Consider the following 18,152-nt stretch of genomic DNA (forward strand, 5'->3'; position numbering starts at 1 on the left):
TAGAGCAGTACGTGAATGTGCCTATTTGCTAATTTGGGAGGGTGCAATCCAGGGTCATTCAAAAGGTTTACCAAATTGTTGATGTAGAAGATAAGGGGGCTAGAAGGCGCACCTGCCTGTAAGTTTGAATGGGGTCAGTCAAATGCCCAATTTGGCTGCACCTTACTCAGGGCAGTTTGCTTGTGCATAGCCCCCAAAAGGGACAGCAGTCGCCTATCAATAGAGGAGGCCTGCAGTTTCCTCCAAAGTCTATTTCTAGAAACTGTGTTAAAAGCTGCTTTTAAATCAACAAATGCCCGGTAAAGTGATGCTTGGTCTCCTGTAGCGTATTTCTCTACAAGGTGTTGCATTACTAGGCAGTGATCTGTTGTTGACCTGCCAGCTCTAAACCCAGCTTGCTCATCAGCAATTATATCCTCCTGTTCTAGCCAGTCTAAAAATTTCTCCATCAGATGTTTTGTAGACAACTTGCTTACAATGCTTAGTAAGCTGATTGGTTTATAATTGGATGGATCCTCCTTCTTTCCCTTCTTATGGAAGGGGACTACTATAGCCATTCCCCAATCATTGGGGATGTATCCGGTTTCATCAATATAAGTAAATAGGGAGGCTAGGAAAGTTGCCCACCAGTCCTTATTTGTTTTTAGTAATTCTGGAGATATTCCATCAAGCCCAGGGGCTTTTGCATTCTTTAACTGGCTAATATAAGCTTTTACCTCTTCAGCATGAACTGGGGGGCATTTGGCCAGATTTTCTATTGTTAGGGCAGGAGGGAGTTGAATAGGATCATCATACATTTTTTGGAAAAAAGAAGTCCATTTATCTGGGGGGATACAGGAAGCCAAGGGGGAGGCGGCTGTAGAGACGCGATTTGACACTAGTTTCCAGAACACCACTGAGTTTTTGCTCGTAGCTGCTTCAATTATATTGGCCCAGTTTTCTGGTATGTTCTTTCTTACAGCGGGCAACCAGTGATTTATACTTCTTTTTTAAAAATGAAAGAGAACGATATGCATCCTGTCTGGTCTTTTCCTCAGTGCTCAGTGCTAGCTTATAGGCATAGATTAAAGCATTTTTAGCACAAATACAGCTTTGATCAAACCAAGGTTTAGATGACAAATTGGTCTTGACCAGTTTCCCCTCTCGAGCACCTACCAAAAGTGGCCTTAAGGACTGGATGAGGTCATCATAACTCTTTAAAGGATTTTCAGATTTTGAGGAAACCTTAAAAGCTTGACTATATAGTTGTAGGTTCTAGTGGAGAGGTATTTTCCCCTGCACTTGTTCCTCTGCAGCAAGTATGCTCTGTGCATTGCTACAGTAGAATTTCCCTACTTTCCTCCCTTTTATTGCAGCCATGAAGCTGACTTTCTGCCCATTTCTTTCCAGACACAGCAGAATAGCTGTGAAGATTTTAGTGTTTTCCACTCTGCCTCTTCTCTTGGTGTTGCTGGGATACAGTTTGCTCTATGAAGTGGTTTTTTTCTTAGCTCTGGAGGCAGTTTCCCACGTTTTCCCTTTTGTTTTCCTTCTCACTTCTTGCTTGGCTTCCTCAAGTTGCTGAAAAGTTTCTTTTTGTAGCATTGGAAGCTATTTCCCCACCTTTTTCCTGGCTGGCACAACAGAGTGTCTTCTACCCCCACCCCCTTCTCATGTTTGCTGTGAAACAATGAGAGAGAGAATTATGTACTTGAAAAGGAGATACTTTCGTCTGCAGTTACTTTGTTTGTTTGCTTTCTTCTTTTTAGCTGGCTCTCTGGAGAGCTAAAAAGGAGTAGTTTCAGTAAGGATTGTTCCTCTCAAGTTGACTGAGACTTCTGAGATAACTTTGAGTCTCCTAGACGTTTTTGAGATGCAGCAATGACTGGCAGTATTATCTGAAAGCAGGATGATATAACTCATAAGGTTTGCCTTTTTCGAGAGTTAATGATCTCATATTGCCTATCCAAAGCCATACCATACTGCTGTTATTCAAAGAACAATATACACGAATCGCTAGCATCTTTTTCACCTTAATAATTACTTCAACTGGTCCACTTTGTTGGGGGAAAAGGTTAAAAAATAGCTTTTCTTCAGAGGTGCAATGGATCTTGAATCAATAGAGAGTCAGCACACGAGTTTAGCTTTTAAAATCATTTACTTCTAAAGGAAAAAATGGTTAACAGGATTGCCTACAAAATAACAAATGCCTGGAGCTACGTTCTCACTACTGGTTACAAACAAAGAGCTGGGATAACTGAATGGAGAATCTTCTTCTTCCTCTGTCTTCTTGACCCTGAAAGAAAATCACCTGACCTGTTGACCAATAACAGTTTACAAACACTCTCAAGTTTCCCGGGCTTGCAGATTATTGGCTTTGAGCCAGGTTCCCCTTCCAGGTCAATCTAAACAATAGCATGGTAGGTAAACACATTAACCCCAAAATGACTGAATCTCAGACCTTGCAACGCACATATATTCCAACACATTTATGGTACGGGTTTCTCATACTTGTTTTACATATTGGTAAATGTCTTGTTGGGGTAGTGGTGCTCATTCGAGAGTCTTTCTCCATCAGGCTGCTCCCCTTGCCAAAGATTGCTGGCATTGATTGTGTGGGCTTGGTGTGGGATGCCGAGGAGAGTATAGCCATCTGTCTGGTGTACCGATCGCCCAGCGCACCAGCAGATGCTGTGCCTGGCTTGTTAGAGGCGGTGGCTGGCTGGGCCTTGGAGTACCCCAGGCTTCTGGTCTTAGGGGACATCAATGTCCATGCCGATGATGCTACCTCCTCACAGGCCATGGACATGATAGCCTCCATGGCAGCATTAGGACTCTCCCAGTTTGTATCAATGCCCACACATCGAGCAGGACACACACTGGATTTGATCTTTGGGTTCGGGATAAGGTGGATCTGGATGAAGCTATAGTTGTGCCATGGTCAGACCACCTCATCCTGAGGGCTTGTCTGGGCACCATGACCCCCTCCTGCTTGGGCGACAAGCTGATTTATGCTCACCCATGGAGTCAAATGGATCCAATTGAATTGCAGAACGCTCTGCAGGATCCGATGCCCCCTGGTGGCTCATTGGATGAGCTGATGGAGGATTGGAATGCCCGTTTCTCTGAAGCTATTGATGAGATCGCTCCCCATTGCTCTCTCCGCCCCCGAACTAGAGTCGCTCCTTGGTATACTGATGAGCTACGACAAATCAAATGGGAGCTGAGACAGCTAGAGCGGGTATGGCGGCGACTCCATGATGAAGTGACAAGAACATCTTATAGGACGTTTATGAAGGCCTATGAGATGGCACTGAAAGCTGCAAAGAGAGACTACTATGCAGCTTCCACTGCGTCCACTAGTTCTCGCCCAGCACAACTTTCCAGAGTGATTTGGTCTTTAACGTCCCTCACACATGGGACAAATAAAAATGTAAATTCGGTAATAAGCTGTAAGGCTTTTGGAGACTATTTTGCGGATCAGATCTTGTCACTCCGCCGGGATTTGTCCACCACAGTTGATCCAGTATGTGTACTGGAGGCCCCTTGGTTGTCCTCAGGGTTGATATTAGATCAATTCAGGCCACTCTCCCAGGAGGAGGTGGGCAGGGTCCTGCATGCTGTGAAACCTACCATGTGCCCACTGGACCCATGCCCATCATGGCTGGTGAAAAGTGGTGGTGATGGGATTTGGGCACCATTAGCTGACATCATTAATCTTTCTCTGAGTTCTGTTTTTTTTCCAGACTCACTGAAAGAGGCAGTGGTGCGGTCCTTATTAAAGAAACCATCACCGGATCCTGCTGATACAGCCAATTATCACCCAGTTTCGAATATTCCGTTCCTGGGTAAGGTAATTGAGAGGGCGGTAGCGGAACAGCTGCAGGTATACCTGGGTGATGCCTCTATCCTGGATCCATTCCAGTCCAGCTTCAGGCCTGGCCATGGTACAGAGATGGCTCTGATTGCCCTCACAGATGATCTGCGGCGACACCTAGACCGGAGTGGGTCAGCACTGCTGATACTTTAGATCTTACAGCAGTATTTGACAGGGTCAATCATAATCTTCTGACCCACTGCCTTGCCAATGTGGGGATTTGTGGAACAGCCCTGCAATGGCTGAACTCCTTCCTTCACAATGTAGGACAGAGGGTGGCACTCGGGGAACAGATGTCTGCTTACCATTCTTTGGTATGTGGCATCCCTCAGGGGGTGATTCTTTCCCCGATGCTATTTAACATCTATATGTGCCCCCTTGCCCCGTTAGCCCGCAGCTTTGGGCTAGGTTGTCACCGGTATGCGGATGACACTCAGCTCTATCTGCTGATGGATGGCGTTATGACCTTTATTTTCTTTAGGGTAGATTTTTCTTTTAATCTATCCCTTAACCCTCTGGGTAGTCTGCTGCCACCAGGAATATTTTATTCCAAGATATTTTATTTAAATTTTCCCTTTGGTAACGTTCCTAAGTGTCAGGCTCCTTCGTGGTTCTATGTGGCCCTGAAGATAGGAATGACAGCTACACTGGGATATAACAAAACAAAAATAAACTTTTATTTAGTCAAGAAGCGTATTGGTTTCATAAACGTAGTTCTCAGTTCTTAAAGTTACTTCATTTACTCTCATTCACACAGCTGGCCTCTCTTTCCCTGACTGAGTGTCCTTTCACAAACATGCTCAGTTCAGGTTCCACACAGGTTATATTTCTCTCGTAAACACTTCAACATATTCAGGCAGCACACAGCTAGCCTGCTTTCTTCTGACTAAAAATTTTCTCTCTACTCTCAGTCTCAAACTGCATTCACTCCACCCACCCTCTCAGTCCTCAACCAATCATACCACTCACTCATCCATCTCCTTCACCGCCCCCCGCCACTCTTCACCTATCTCATCAAGCATTTAAAGATACATGCACACATTTACTTGGAATCATTACAGATGGCCAGTCCGATCTTGCTTTGGATTCCTTGGTCAAGGGTCTTGAGGCTGTGACGGTATGGTTACATCAGAGTCACCTGAAATTGAATCCCCTGAAGGTTCTGTGTCTGGATCATGGGGCAATCGAGCTGGGAACCGGCTCCCAGCCCTCGATGGGGTACAATTGAAACCTTCACTGATGGTGAGGAGTCTGGGTGTGACCTTGGATGCCACACTTTCAATGGAGGCCCAGGTCATGACTGTTGCCAGGTCTGCCTTTTTCATCTTCGACAGGGCAGGCAACTGTCCCCAAGGTGGCTGCCTAGTTGGTCCAATGGTAGCACTGGCCCTGTCTATAGTAATGGCAAACAGAAATGGGGAAAAGGGACAGCCTTGTCTAGTTCCCCTTGCTATATGGATATCTATCGAATGTACATTGTTAGTCCTAACTGTAGCTTTTGGAGAAAGACAAAGAGCATTAATGGCATTTTAGAATTGGTCACCAAAACCCATTTTTTGAAGTAAAAGTTTTAGATATGGTATTTCCACTTAATCAAATGCCTTCTCTATATCAAAGGCCAGAAGTAATACAGGGGTTTTGTATGCTTCAGAGAAATTAATTAAAGTGTTACGTGTATTGTCAAAAAGATTCCTTATTGGCATAAAGCCAGTCTGGTCAAGGTGAATGTAGTTGGTTATTTAAATTTAGAAAATCTTTTGGCAAATATGCTTGTAAAGATCTTTTGGTCTTGATTCAGTAAGGGTATTAGTTGAGAAAATTTAGCCTTTTTTGTGTTCATCTTCTAGTTTTCTTATTCTAGATATCATTTCATTTCTAATGTTTTCTTTTTGCTCTTCATGACAGGAGGCAATGGAGATTAATTTCCCTCTAAGTACCACTTCCATAGCATCCTACACGTGGATTTGAGGAATGCCACATAGTTTGTTTCTATTGTTTAATTTCTAAAGAAACTTCAGAAGAAATTTATTTGTTAAATAAAAGTGATTTATTTAGTTTTCAATTTGTTTGATGTCATTTATTCTCAGTGTACATTCTGTCCAAGCATAGTCTGTCCACAACTTGTCACCCATCCTTGATGTAAGAGTTTGACTAATTAATTTAGGAGATAAGAATATGTCATTTAAATATGTAATTTAGAAGATAAGAATATGTAATTAATCCTTGTGTATATATTGTGGATAGAAGAGAAGTATGTATAGTCTGTTACCAGTGGGTTTTGAAGATGTCACTAGATTAATAGATAAAGCCTAAGAGCCATTAATTGATCTTAGCAGCTTTGTAACTGTATTGTTAATTTTAATTGTTTTGACACAATAGGAAGTAAAATTTAAAAGTTCATTCAGAGAGGAGTGATACAAATGTTTACTGCTGCTGACACATTGATTTACCCGTGCTGAACGAAAGCAGAACTGAAAGCCAAGAGAATCGTGCACTCTGCATGAAGACAGCTCGCCAGGTTGTTTTGATCTACAAGCAGCTCTCCACACTGAAAGCAGTGAAAGCAGCTTTCTCAGTAATTATGCTTTGCGGTATTATCCAATAAAATTTTTAAAGTTTGTATATGTACACTCACACATTATGCAATGCATTTATATTTTGTATCACTTTCATATTTATCAAAATACTTAATTTCACAGGTCAAGGGATGGCGTCATGGAAATATAAATAATAATAACTGTGCTTATATACCACTCTTCTACACATATTAGTGCCTCACCCAGAGCAGTGAACAAGTTAGTGTTATTCTTATCCCCACAATGGAGCTGGGGCTGAGAGGAGTGGCTGACCCAAGGCCACTCATGTCAGTAGAGCTCATGTCAGTAGTGGGATTCAAACCAGTAGACTGCTGATTATGGTTTAGAACATATACTTAGTGAAACATATGCATTCTAAACAACGCTGTATGAACTTCACTGTAGTTCTTTTTCTAGTACGGTGTATAACTGGTGCTTCTTTATCTTTGACAGCCAATTAAAAATAGTGAACAGTATCAGATAAATGTTCTGTAATTGTTAGCAGAGACCAATGATGACCTGGTCATGTAACTTTTCCCGTCATTTTTACTATCCATATCTCTTACCTTGCAGCTGGGCATAGTGGTACTTTTGGCTAGGTAGAATGTCACATGATTGGAAATAGTAAAAAATAATTAAATTATGATTGGTTTGATATTTATCTATGTTATCATATGAAAAGATCTTAGATTTCCGCATAAGATAATATATAAAAATGGTAATCCAAATAGCAGATCAGGGTTTTGGCCAAAAGAAATCTCATGAAGATCTAGGCAGGAAACTTATACTTGTAATATGTGCTATGGTAACTTGAATGCATTTCATCGTTAATCTGATTGAGTTAGATCTCATTAAAAAATGTTAGGAAACTTAATTCTTCTGTTCATCTGTTCTATTTTTCTGTTTTACTTAAATAATCATTTATATTTTGATACCTCACTTAATGAAAAAGACTAGCGTTTGTTAATGAAAGAAGCCATTAAACTCTTAGGAGAAGTCTGTCTCCTGGTTGGGAGAGTGCAACAAAAACATCCATCCTGTTTATTTTGTACTGACAAATAGTTTCTCTAAAACAGAGAAACGTGTTTTCAGTTCTCAGTTGAAGGTTTCAAGCTGCTCAAGATTTAAGATAAAACTACCGAGTATTTAATACTTTTTATTTAATGATTAAAAGTTATGTTTAATATTTATGCCTAATATGATTATAGAAGCAATACTGTATGAATTATATATATACTTATTTGAGTTGGATTGTAAGTAAAATTACAATTTTATGAAATTTTTATCTTTTTATAACATTACAACATTGTACCACAAAAGTTTTAAGTTTTGCATGAAGAGGTTGCCAAAAATAAACATCCCCATCCCCATCCCCATCCCCATCCCCATCCCCATCCCCATCCCCGGCGGGGAGACGGGGAGACGGGGAGACGGGGAGACGGGGAGACGGGGAGACGGGGAGACGAAGACACGGGGACACGGGGACACGGGGACACGGGGACACGGGGACACGGGGACACGGGGACACGGGGACACGGACACACGGACGAAGACGAAGACGAAGACGAAGACGAAGACGAAGACGAAGACGAAGACGAAGACGAAGACGAAGACGAAGACGAAGACGAAGACGAAGACGAAGACGAAGACGAAGACGAAGACGAAGACGAAGACGAAGACGAAGACGAAGACGAAGACGAAGACGAAGACGAAGACGAAGACGAAGACGAAGACGAAGACGAAGACGAAGACGAAGACGAAGACGAAGACGAAGACGAAGACGAAGACGAAGACGAAGACGAAGACGAAGACGAAGACGAAGACGAAGACGAAGACGAAGACGAAGACGAAGACGAAGACGAAGACGAAGACGAAGACGAAGACGAAGACGAAGACGAAGACGAAGACGAAGACGAAGACGAAGACGAAGACGAAGACGAAGACGAAGACGAAGACGAAGACGAAGACGAAGACGAAGACGAAGACGAAGACGAAGACGAAGACGAAGACGAAGACGAAGACGAAGACGAAGACGAAGACGAAGACGAAGACGAAGACGAAGACGAAGACGAAGACGAAGACGAAGACGAAGACGAAGACGAAGACAAAGACAAAGACAAAGACAAAGACAAAGACAAAGACAAAGACAAAGACAAAGACAAAGACAAAGACAAAGACAAAGACAAAGACAAAGACAAAGACAAAGACAAAGACAAAGACAAAGACAAAGACAAAGACAAAGACAAAGACAAAGACAAAGACAAAGACAAAGACAAAGACAAAGACAAAGACAAAGACAAAGACAAAGACAAAGACAAAGACAAAGACAAAGACAAAGACAAAGACAAAGACAAAGACAAAGACAAAGACAAAGACAAAGACAAAGACAAAGACAAAGACAAAGACAAAGACAAAGACAAAGACAAAGACAAAGACAAAGACAAAGACAAAGACAAAGACAAAGACAAAGACAAAGACAAAGACAAAGACAAAGACAAAGACAAAGACAAAGACAAAGACAAAGACAAAGACAAAGACAAAGACAAAGACAAAGACAAAGACAAAGACAAAGACAAAGACAAAGACAAAGACAAAGACAAAGACAAAGACAAAGACAAAGACAAAGACAAAGACAAAGACAAAGACAAAGACAAAGACAAAGACAAAGACAAAGACAAAGACAAAGACAAAGACAAAGACAAAGACAAAGACAAAGACAAAGACAAAGACAAAGACAAAGACAAAGACAAAGACAAAGACAAAGACAAAGACAAAGACAAAGACAAAGACAAAGACAAAGACAAAGACAAAGACAAAGACAAAGACAAAGACAAAGACAAAGACAAAGACAAAGACAAAGACAAAGACAAAGACAAAGACAAAGACAAAGACAAAGACAAAGACAAAGACAAAGACAAAGACAAAGACAAAGACAAAGACAAAGACAAAGACAAAGACAAAGACAAAGACAAAGACAAAGACAAAGACAAAGACAAAGACAAAGACAAAGACAAAGACAAAGACAAAGACAAAGACAAAGACAAAGACAAAGACAAAGACAAAGACAAAGACAAAGACAAAGACAAAGACAAAGACAAAGACAAAGACAAAGACAAAGACAAAGACAAAGACAAAGACAAAGACAAAGACAAAGACAAAGACAAAGACAAAGACAAAGACAAAGACAAAGACAAAGACAAAGACAAAGACAAAGACAAAGACAAAGACAAAGACAAAGACAAAGACAAAGACAAAGACAAAGACAAAGACAAAGACAAAGACAAAGACAAAGACAAAGACAAAGACAAAGACAAAGACAAAGACAAAGACAAAGACAAAGACAAAGACAAAGACAAAGACAAAGACAAAGACAAAGACAAAGACAAAGACAAAGACAAAGACAAAGACAAAGACAAAGACAAAGACAAAGACAAAGACAAAGACAAAGACAAAGACAAAGACAAAGACAAAGACAAAGACAAAGACAAAGACAAAGACAAAGACAAAGACAAAGACAAAGACAAAGACAAAGACAGCCGGGCCCCCCGGGGGTCGCGGCTGGAGTGTCTCTAACACATCACGCTGTTTTGTGTCGCACTGGCCTTTCTTTAGTGCGCGTTCAGGGCTGTTTTGTGCTGTTCCGGGAGCTTTTTGGCATGGAACGGGTTAATAAAAGCGGGGCAGTCCAGAGTTTTCATATCTAAAATATTGTTCTGGAGTGTCTCTAACACATCCCACTGTTTTTTGTGGCACTGGCCTTTCTTTAGTGCCCGTTCCGGGCCATTTTGTGCTGTTCTGGGAGCTTTTTGGCATGGAACGGGTTAATAAAAGTGGGGCAGTCCAGAGTTTTCATTTCTAAAATGTTGTTCTGGAGTGTCTCTAACACATCTCACTGTTTTTTGTGGCACTGGCCTTTCTTTAGTGCCCGTTCTGGGCTGTTATGTGCTGTTCCGGGAGCTTTTTGGCATGGAACTGGGTAATAAAAGTGGGGTAGTCCAGAGTTTTCATTTCTAAAAGATTGTTCTGGAGTGTCTCTAACACATCACACTGTTTTGTGTCGCACTGGCCTATCTTTAGTGCCCGTTCCGGGCTGTTTTGTGCTGTCCCAGGAGCTTTTTGGCATGGAATGGGTTAATTAAAGGGTGCCAGTCCAGAGTTTTCGTTTCTAAAATATTGTTCTGGAGTGTCTCTAACACATCTCCCTCTTTTTGGTGGCACTGGCCTTTCTTAATGCCCGTTCCGGGCTGTTTTGTGCTGTTCCGGGAGCTTTTTGGCATGGAATGGGTTAATAAAAGCGGGGCAGTCCAGAGTTTTCATTTCTAAAAGATTGTTCTGGAGTGTCTCTAACACATCCCACTGTTTTTTGTGGCACTGGCCTTTATTTAGTGTCCGTTCCGGGCTGTTTTGTGCTGTTCCGAGAGCTTTTTGGCATGGAATGGGTTAATTAAAGGGTGCCAGTCCAGAGTTTTCGTTTCTAAAATATTGTTCTGGAGTGTCTCTAACACATCTCCCTCTTTTTGGTGGCACTGGCCTTTCTTAATGCCCGTTCCGGGCTGTTTTGTGCTGTTCCGGGAGCTTTTTGGCATGGAATGGGTTAATAAAAGCGGGGCAGTCCAGAGTTTTCATTTCTAAAATATTGTTCTGGAGTGTCTCTAACACATCCCACTGTTTTTTGTGGCACTGGCCTTTATTTAGTGTCCGTTCCGGGCTGTTTTGTGCTGTTCCGAGAGCTTTTTGGCATGGAATGGGTTAATAAAAGGGTGCCAGTCCAGAGTTTTCATTTCTAAAATATTGTTCTGGAGTGTCTCTAACACATCCCCCTCTTTTTTGTGGCGCTGGCATTTCTTTAGTGCCCGTTCTGGCCTGTTCCCTCCAGTTCCGGCTTTTACCCTGTCCCAACTTTTAACTACTATTCTGGCCAAAGGCAGCATTTCCCTTACTTGTCTCATAGATTTAGCAGTGTTTCCTATAGATGCTTCTTCTCTATGTTTATACGCTCTAAAAATGCCGAGATTGTTTTTCTGTTGGATGAACAGGCATGTGAACAACTTATCCTCTCAAAACGAAACCATTGGTTTCTCATTCCCCACCTCCCTCGTCTCAGCGTCCCTCTTGCTGACTCTCTGGCTTAGCAACATCGACTTCTCCTCCTCCCCTCAGAGACCAGGCCGCTCTGAGCTTGGGTTTTAGCCCCGCCCTCGCGTCTCTTTGCCTTCTTTCATAGGCCGGGGATAAATATTGTGATTTGCTAGGCCCTCCCTTCTCTTCCTGCGCCGCCCCTTCAGTCGCTGATGCTGCTCAGCCAGCGCGCCGAAGGCTGCTTGGGTGGGCTGATGAACTGAAAGCGAACATGGCGGCAGTGACAGGGGTGCTTGCGCTGGCAGCGGCCGACACTGAGGGAGGCGGCGCAGGAGCAACCACTGCCGGAGCTGGCCTGATGAGTGCGTCCGAGTGAGCGGCGCGCCCTGCAGCATCTTCTCTCCCTTAGCCCCGGCCTGTCCTGCAGTGGCCGAGATGGAGGCCGGGGAGGAGAGCGAGGAGCCTCCCAAAGAGGTCCGGATTCTGGGTTCGGAGCTGGTGGAGACCTACACGGTGAGCGAGCTGGCCTCTGGGGAGGGAGAGCCTCCCACGTCCTGCATAGGCTTTGGCTTCTTTTACGCGTTGTTTTAGGATTCGCTGCCAGGTTATCGGCGTAAGTGATTCAGGTCTAGTACCGGCCCTGACAAGAACCAGATCAGATACTGCTTCTTCCTAGGGCCGAGTTACGCGGACTTTTCCTCCAATTGCACATAAACGGCCAAGTGCCAGTACGCCAAAGGGCGGAAATAGAGGTTTCGGTGGGAGCAGGATGCTGTCGAAATCCACGCCTATGAATTGGGAATTTCACAGCCCCTAAGCTAGAGGTCTGTTGCCGTTGACTGACTTAATGTCTGTTTATTCTGTCCTCATTCTCCCTAATAAATCGGTTCATTCGCAAAACAGCGTTTGGGATTGGACCGAAAATAGAAGCGCTTGAAATGTTTTGGTTCCTGCTTTGTTCTTGTGTGTGTCAGTTCCTGGCTCAAATTAAAATGTATGTGACTTGCATATCTGTTGAAACGCCTCAAATGCCTAGTCTCTTTTGAACTGTGGTGGTTGGAGGAAAAGATTTGGGTTTGCTTAGCAGCGTTTGAAGCAATAATACTGTTGTTGCTACCTTCCACCATTTGTGTAGAGCTATATATTGTATTTAAATGGTAACGTGATAGAAGCATGCATATTCAGAATTTTCCTGTGTAAATACTATCAATATCAACTGTTGCATAACTTAAAATGGTTGCACTATTTCTAAATGGTTGCACTTATTCTGGGTAGGAAATACCCTTTTCCAATCCTATTCCTATTTGAATTTTTTACAGTAATATATAATGAAAATTGGCACTGCATTGCTTTAGAATTAGTACTTATTTAGTCCTTAAAACTCTGCCTACAAAGGCCTCATTGAATCAATCTTATTTCTTCAAATTCTTTACATGAAACTGAAGCATACCCATGGATGGAATTCTTGGAGATGTAGGTATGCATAGCGAAGATTTTGAAAAGGTGATTTTTTTCCGTGTGTGTGTGTTATGTGCCATCAAGTCGCCTCTGACTGAAGGCAACCCTATGAATGAAAGACCTCCAAAATTTTCTATCGTTAACAGACTTGCTCACATCCTGCAAACTGGAGGACGTGGCTTCTATTATTGAGTCAAGCCATCTCATTTTCGGTCTTCCTCTTTTCCTGCTGCCTTCTACTTTTCCTAGCATTATTGACTTTTGCAGAGAATCTTGTCTTCTCATGATGTGACGAAAGTACGATAGCTTCACTTTTATGTATTTATTTTATTTATTTACATCATTTACAGGCCACCTTTCTCACTGAGACTCAAGGCGGATTACACAGTATGAGGTTAATACAATCAGTATCAAGTAGATTTCAATACAATACCATAAGATAAACAGATACAAGTTTGGAAAAACATAGCATTAGCAAGGATCCAAGACAGAGTAGGAAAAAATACTAAAAGTGCTACAGCCACATTCATGTTCATAGTACATAATGAAATTACAGGGCATGATCTAGCTTGATTTGGATTCTTTTACTATTCAAACAGTGGAATCCTATGCAGAGTTATTCCAGTTCAAAGTGATATTTAAATGGGCTAAGACTAGAGTAATTGCATAGGATTGCACGCTGACATTCAGTGAAATAGTTAAGCATGTGCTTAAAGCTCCTCCCATTGAAATCAGTGGTGTCAAAATATTTATTGGCTTATGTCCTTGACTTGTTACCCAGTAGTTTATCCTATACTTCCTTTGCTCAGAGGGGTGAGCATACGTTGCCCTTCAACTTCACCCTCAAACAGCCTCGTAAAGTAAGTTGGGCTGAGGAAGAGTAACAGCTGAGTGGGATCTTGGTCTGCCTAGCTGTAGACTGGCACCATATCTGTTGTCTTAAAGAAGTGCCCCAATAAAGCAACTATAGCAAACTCATATAAATAAGAAACAAAACATCAAGAGTAAATAATAAAATGCGTGTTGGCAATTAGATGTATGGTATCCCAGTAATTACCTTGGAAGATAATCACTGATGCATATAATGCCCTACACTTATACTAATCTGTATGCATTCTTCTCTGAACTGAGGTTCTAGTGCATGTGGGATAAGTTCTTCAAGAAAAGTGTAATTGAAGGGAAGATGATATGCTGTGAGGATCTTCTAGTCTTTCATCTGGGAGAGAATATCTCCCTCAATACCCTTTTCCAGGGAATTATAAAGGAATTACACCACTTAAGAAAGAAATAATTGTTTTTTATTATATACATTTTTTACATTGTCATGCTTATTTTGGATCTGTTTGCAACCTTGCTAGCCGACCGATCAACTTCATGAAAGGGGACAAAGTCTACCAGCCTAAACAAAGCAGGAAGAAAAAAGTCTACAATAAATATAGATACTGTGGATGAGAGGAAAAATCAATGCAACTAGGTCAAACAAATGAGTAAGAGTGCATCTCATTCTCCAGACTTGTAAACAACCAGCAATAGCTAAAGTCTTATTCATGTTATGTAAAGATCCAACCACCTGACAGTATCTTCCCTAAAAGTTCAGGTGTTGTCATTCAAGATACATTTCTAATTTTATGTTGCAGTATAGTTATATACAGAACAATTGTGGAAAACAGACAAGAGGGTCTGAACATACCAAATTTGCTTTAAAGTTTCATTTATTTCTGGGGGAGAGGTACAAGACGTTTAAATTAATCCGAAGTACTAATTTTGGCTGGATTGTAGCGATGGAAAGATGGCATATGTATATCTTTAAAAGTAATTTCCATGTAACAGTATGGACATTTATTTTATGAAATACGCCTTTTAAATCATATGTACTTTGGTGCATTTAATGCCTCTTTGGACTAAACCCTCTCAATAACTGTTGCAAAATCTCAACATACGACTTTTCTGTCAGTTCAGGTAATAAAGTTGTCTTTTTGTAGTTGCAGATTTGCCCATTGTAATCCGTCAATAAGTACAAAGTAGAAGGATGATAGGACTACTCTAGTGATGAAACTGCACTTGCTTAGAAACTTCAAAGTTGCAAAAGATTTGAGTGAAATAAAATGTTTTTAAAAATCTTCTTTCTGTATATGTAAACCTATATACATTGTTACTGTATTCCAGAATCACAATTCTGCATATGTTTGCAGAAGAACAGAGTACACAACCTGAGGATTCTTTGAAGTCTTTCCTGCAGCAGCTTTTGCTGCCATCATTCAGTTTGCAAAACAGCTTGCTGCTCTGACAATTAGAGCTGCTGTGGTGAAAACTTCAAAGATGCCTCCAGCCGTGGGCACAGTCCTCCTCCATGAATGCATGTAACTTCTATAGATTATAGCCAGTATTCATAGCCAGACAGCAACCACTGTTTATCAGATATCACCATGAACACTGCAATTTTGAATTGGCTTTTGTATTGTACGGAGGGGCTCTCAGATGCTTCGCTAATGAGCTAAGGACCATAGACTTCACCACTATGTTGCCTTACATACTACCTGTTGTCTTAAATACGTGCTCCTATGAGCTACTAGTGCTTCATGTGGTCTGATGTCAGCCCTAGAACTGCTTATGTTCTGTTTCAGCATTTCTTCAGCTCTGTATTGGATTCTTACTAATGTTATGTCTTTGTAAAATTGTGTTTATTTAACCTATGGCATTGTTTATGAAAATTGTTACCAGAACTGCTCTTTATTATAATGGGGAATTAGCTGTAGCAGTCTGTAACTTAAAATTAGCGCGGATCTTAACCTATGTCTACGGAGGTCCTGATCCCAGACACTCTAGTGAAAAAGAGGCAGACTACAAATAAGTTCCAAACACGTGTATTTAGTGTGGCGTAAGCCTAAACTTGCACAAACATACAAAGAACGCACAAGAGCTAAGAAATATAGAGTAGGAAATGTAGAGACGTTCGCATTAGCTGGTTCCCAACGATGATAGGGGGAATACTCACTTATCCTGGAGCGAAGCAGAGACACAGCAGCGAGGGTGGCCCAATGCCAGCACTGGAACCACAGACGGACAGCAAGGAGGTCTGGATAGGGAATGGCCGAGGCCACGGACAGCAAGGGGGGGGGGTCTGGATAGGAATGGCCTAAGCACTGAGTGGTCTGAGAGACCAGCTTAAATACCCCAAAACGTACCCTGGGGCTGGTGCTGTACTTGGTGGTTCTCACAGTTTAAAACAAAGGTTCTAATGGGCTACTGAATGGCTTGGATGGGCCACTTTGGTAATCTGATTGCGATAAGTGACACCTCAGGAAGAGGGGACAAAAGAGGGAGGGGGAAATCCAAGTGGGCTGAAAGGATGTTCCAGCGGACAGGGCTTGTCCTGATGTCATCAGCTCTGGAATGCGGAGGTTTCTTTGAGATGCATTCTCTAAGTGCTTGGGATGGTCGGCACTTAGTTCCTTCTCCTGGGCGGCTCCTAAGATATGCAGAGCGGGGCGAGGTGCTCTCGCTGCGGACGTGGTGTGCCCGCTTCGCCGAAATGGCTTCCCAAAGCAGTCTTTTCCTCTGGGTCTTCTGGCTGCCTGAGAACATGGATGCCGGCTGGGCATAGCTGGGGCTGGATAGCAGGCTGCCCAGTAGCGAGGGCAAGCTCGGCAACCGGCCCGCGGGAGGCTCCAGGCGGGAACTGACCAGGGAGCGCCTAGCCAGGCTCGCTGGAGGTTTCCCCGGCAGGCGCCCGGCTGCTAGCAGCGGCTTGGGCCCATATGAGGCAGGCTTCCATGGAGGCAGGGGGAACAGCACTTTAAAACACAGTCCAAGGCAGGGAACAGGCACGGTCCGTGGCAGATGGCAATGCAGGCACGGGGCACACTTGTAATAAAGTCCAAACACACACTGGGAAATCCAGATACAGGTCAGGGCAGGGCTGCCCAGAAAGAGAGTCCTTTGTGCAGTTATCCAAACATGGAGTCAGTAAACTACACAGCCTATTGCAGCAGCAGGGTAATTAAATAGCAGACAGGAAACTGACACGTGTATCAGAACACACATGTGCAAAGCAGTCTTTGTGTAGCAGCAGTGAAACAGTAATGCAGGAAACTTTAACACAGTTCATAGCAGGCCTTAAAGCAGGAGAGGGGGCCTACTTGGCAACAATTCCCCCCCTCGGAGACCACGTGACGTCAGGCGCGTGGGTCTCCGAACTTGACTTCAAGGCGAGGTGGTCGGCAATGTCCGGTGGTCGAGCTTCGAGCGAAGAAGGAGTGGGAAGGGAAGGAGGGGGAGGCGTCACTCAAAAATTTAGTTTAGAGAACCACCTAACCGAATAAGTGCAATTTAGATCAGCCAATGGGCTGCAGGTCTCTGGGTTCACACCAGGGGGTGTGCTAAGTGCAACCGTCAGAATAAATAGTAATAATTCATAAGCAATAGCAATTCATAGTGATATAAATTCATAAAATGGAAGTAATTCATGAGTAATTCATAGCGGATAAAAACCAGAAGCAATTCATAAGGTTGACAGCAGAGGCAGTTCATGAGCCAATTCATGAATGCCGGATTAAAAGCGGGCCAATTCATATACAGGTAAAAGCACAAGCAATTCATAGATGGGTGATAATTCATACAGGGTAAAAGTGAAGTGTGCAAGCAAGGCATAGACCAATTCATCGAGAGTGGAACAATTCATGGGTGATTAAAACCATAAATACATATATATATAGGATTAAAACAATAATTCAGGAAGTTAAAACCAATTTCATAGATAAAAGCAGCAATAGTAAAAGCAAGTGTGAGGAAATAATTCATGAGGGTAAGCGGCGGAAGGGCTCATAGGGGGTCAGAAAAATAAACTTCGCAATTAAAAGGCTAACTCATGCAGCCAGATTAAAACCAAATTCATAAAATCTAAAACCAATGTTTAAATACCCAATAAAAGAGACCGTTCAGAAGGGGTCCCGGTTAAAACCAGATTCAGAGGAGGATAAATAGGCTAAAATCACTTCGGCGGAGGGAGTCAGGTTAAAAGGTAATTCATAGAGTTAAAAGCAAATTCATAGGAGTAAAATTGATAGGGGGTGATTAAAAGATCTCAGTTCATGGGAGGATCATGGGCGCACTTGCAATGGGTAGAGTGAGGGGTTAATTCGGGGCTAAATTCATGGGGGTGAAATTCATGAAAGCAATGGAAA

At 42.5% G+C, this 18,152-nt stretch overlaps 1 protein-coding gene across 2 annotated transcripts in view; it reads left to right on the plus strand.

The window, feature by feature from the left end:
- Nucleotides 1–11,739: 11,739 nt before the first annotated feature.
- NISCH (nischarin) overlaps nucleotides 11,740–18,152 on the plus strand; it is a 60,809-nt gene continuing 54,396 nt past the window's right edge. For both annotated transcript variants that reach the window (XM_054976250.1, XM_054976251.1), the window contains exon 1: nucleotides 11,740–12,024. In XM_054976250.1, the coding sequence (XP_054832225.1) occupies nucleotides 11,947–12,024 (78 nt within the window). In that variant the 5' untranslated portion in view covers nucleotides 11,740–11,946. The remainder of the gene's footprint in view (nucleotides 12,025–18,152) is intronic.

Source organism: Eublepharis macularius, chromosome 4, assembly GCF_028583425.1.
Source record: "Eublepharis macularius isolate TG4126 chromosome 4, MPM_Emac_v1.0, whole genome shotgun sequence".
NCBI classification, from domain to species: Eukaryota; Metazoa; Chordata; class Lepidosauria; order Squamata; family Eublepharidae; genus Eublepharis; species Eublepharis macularius.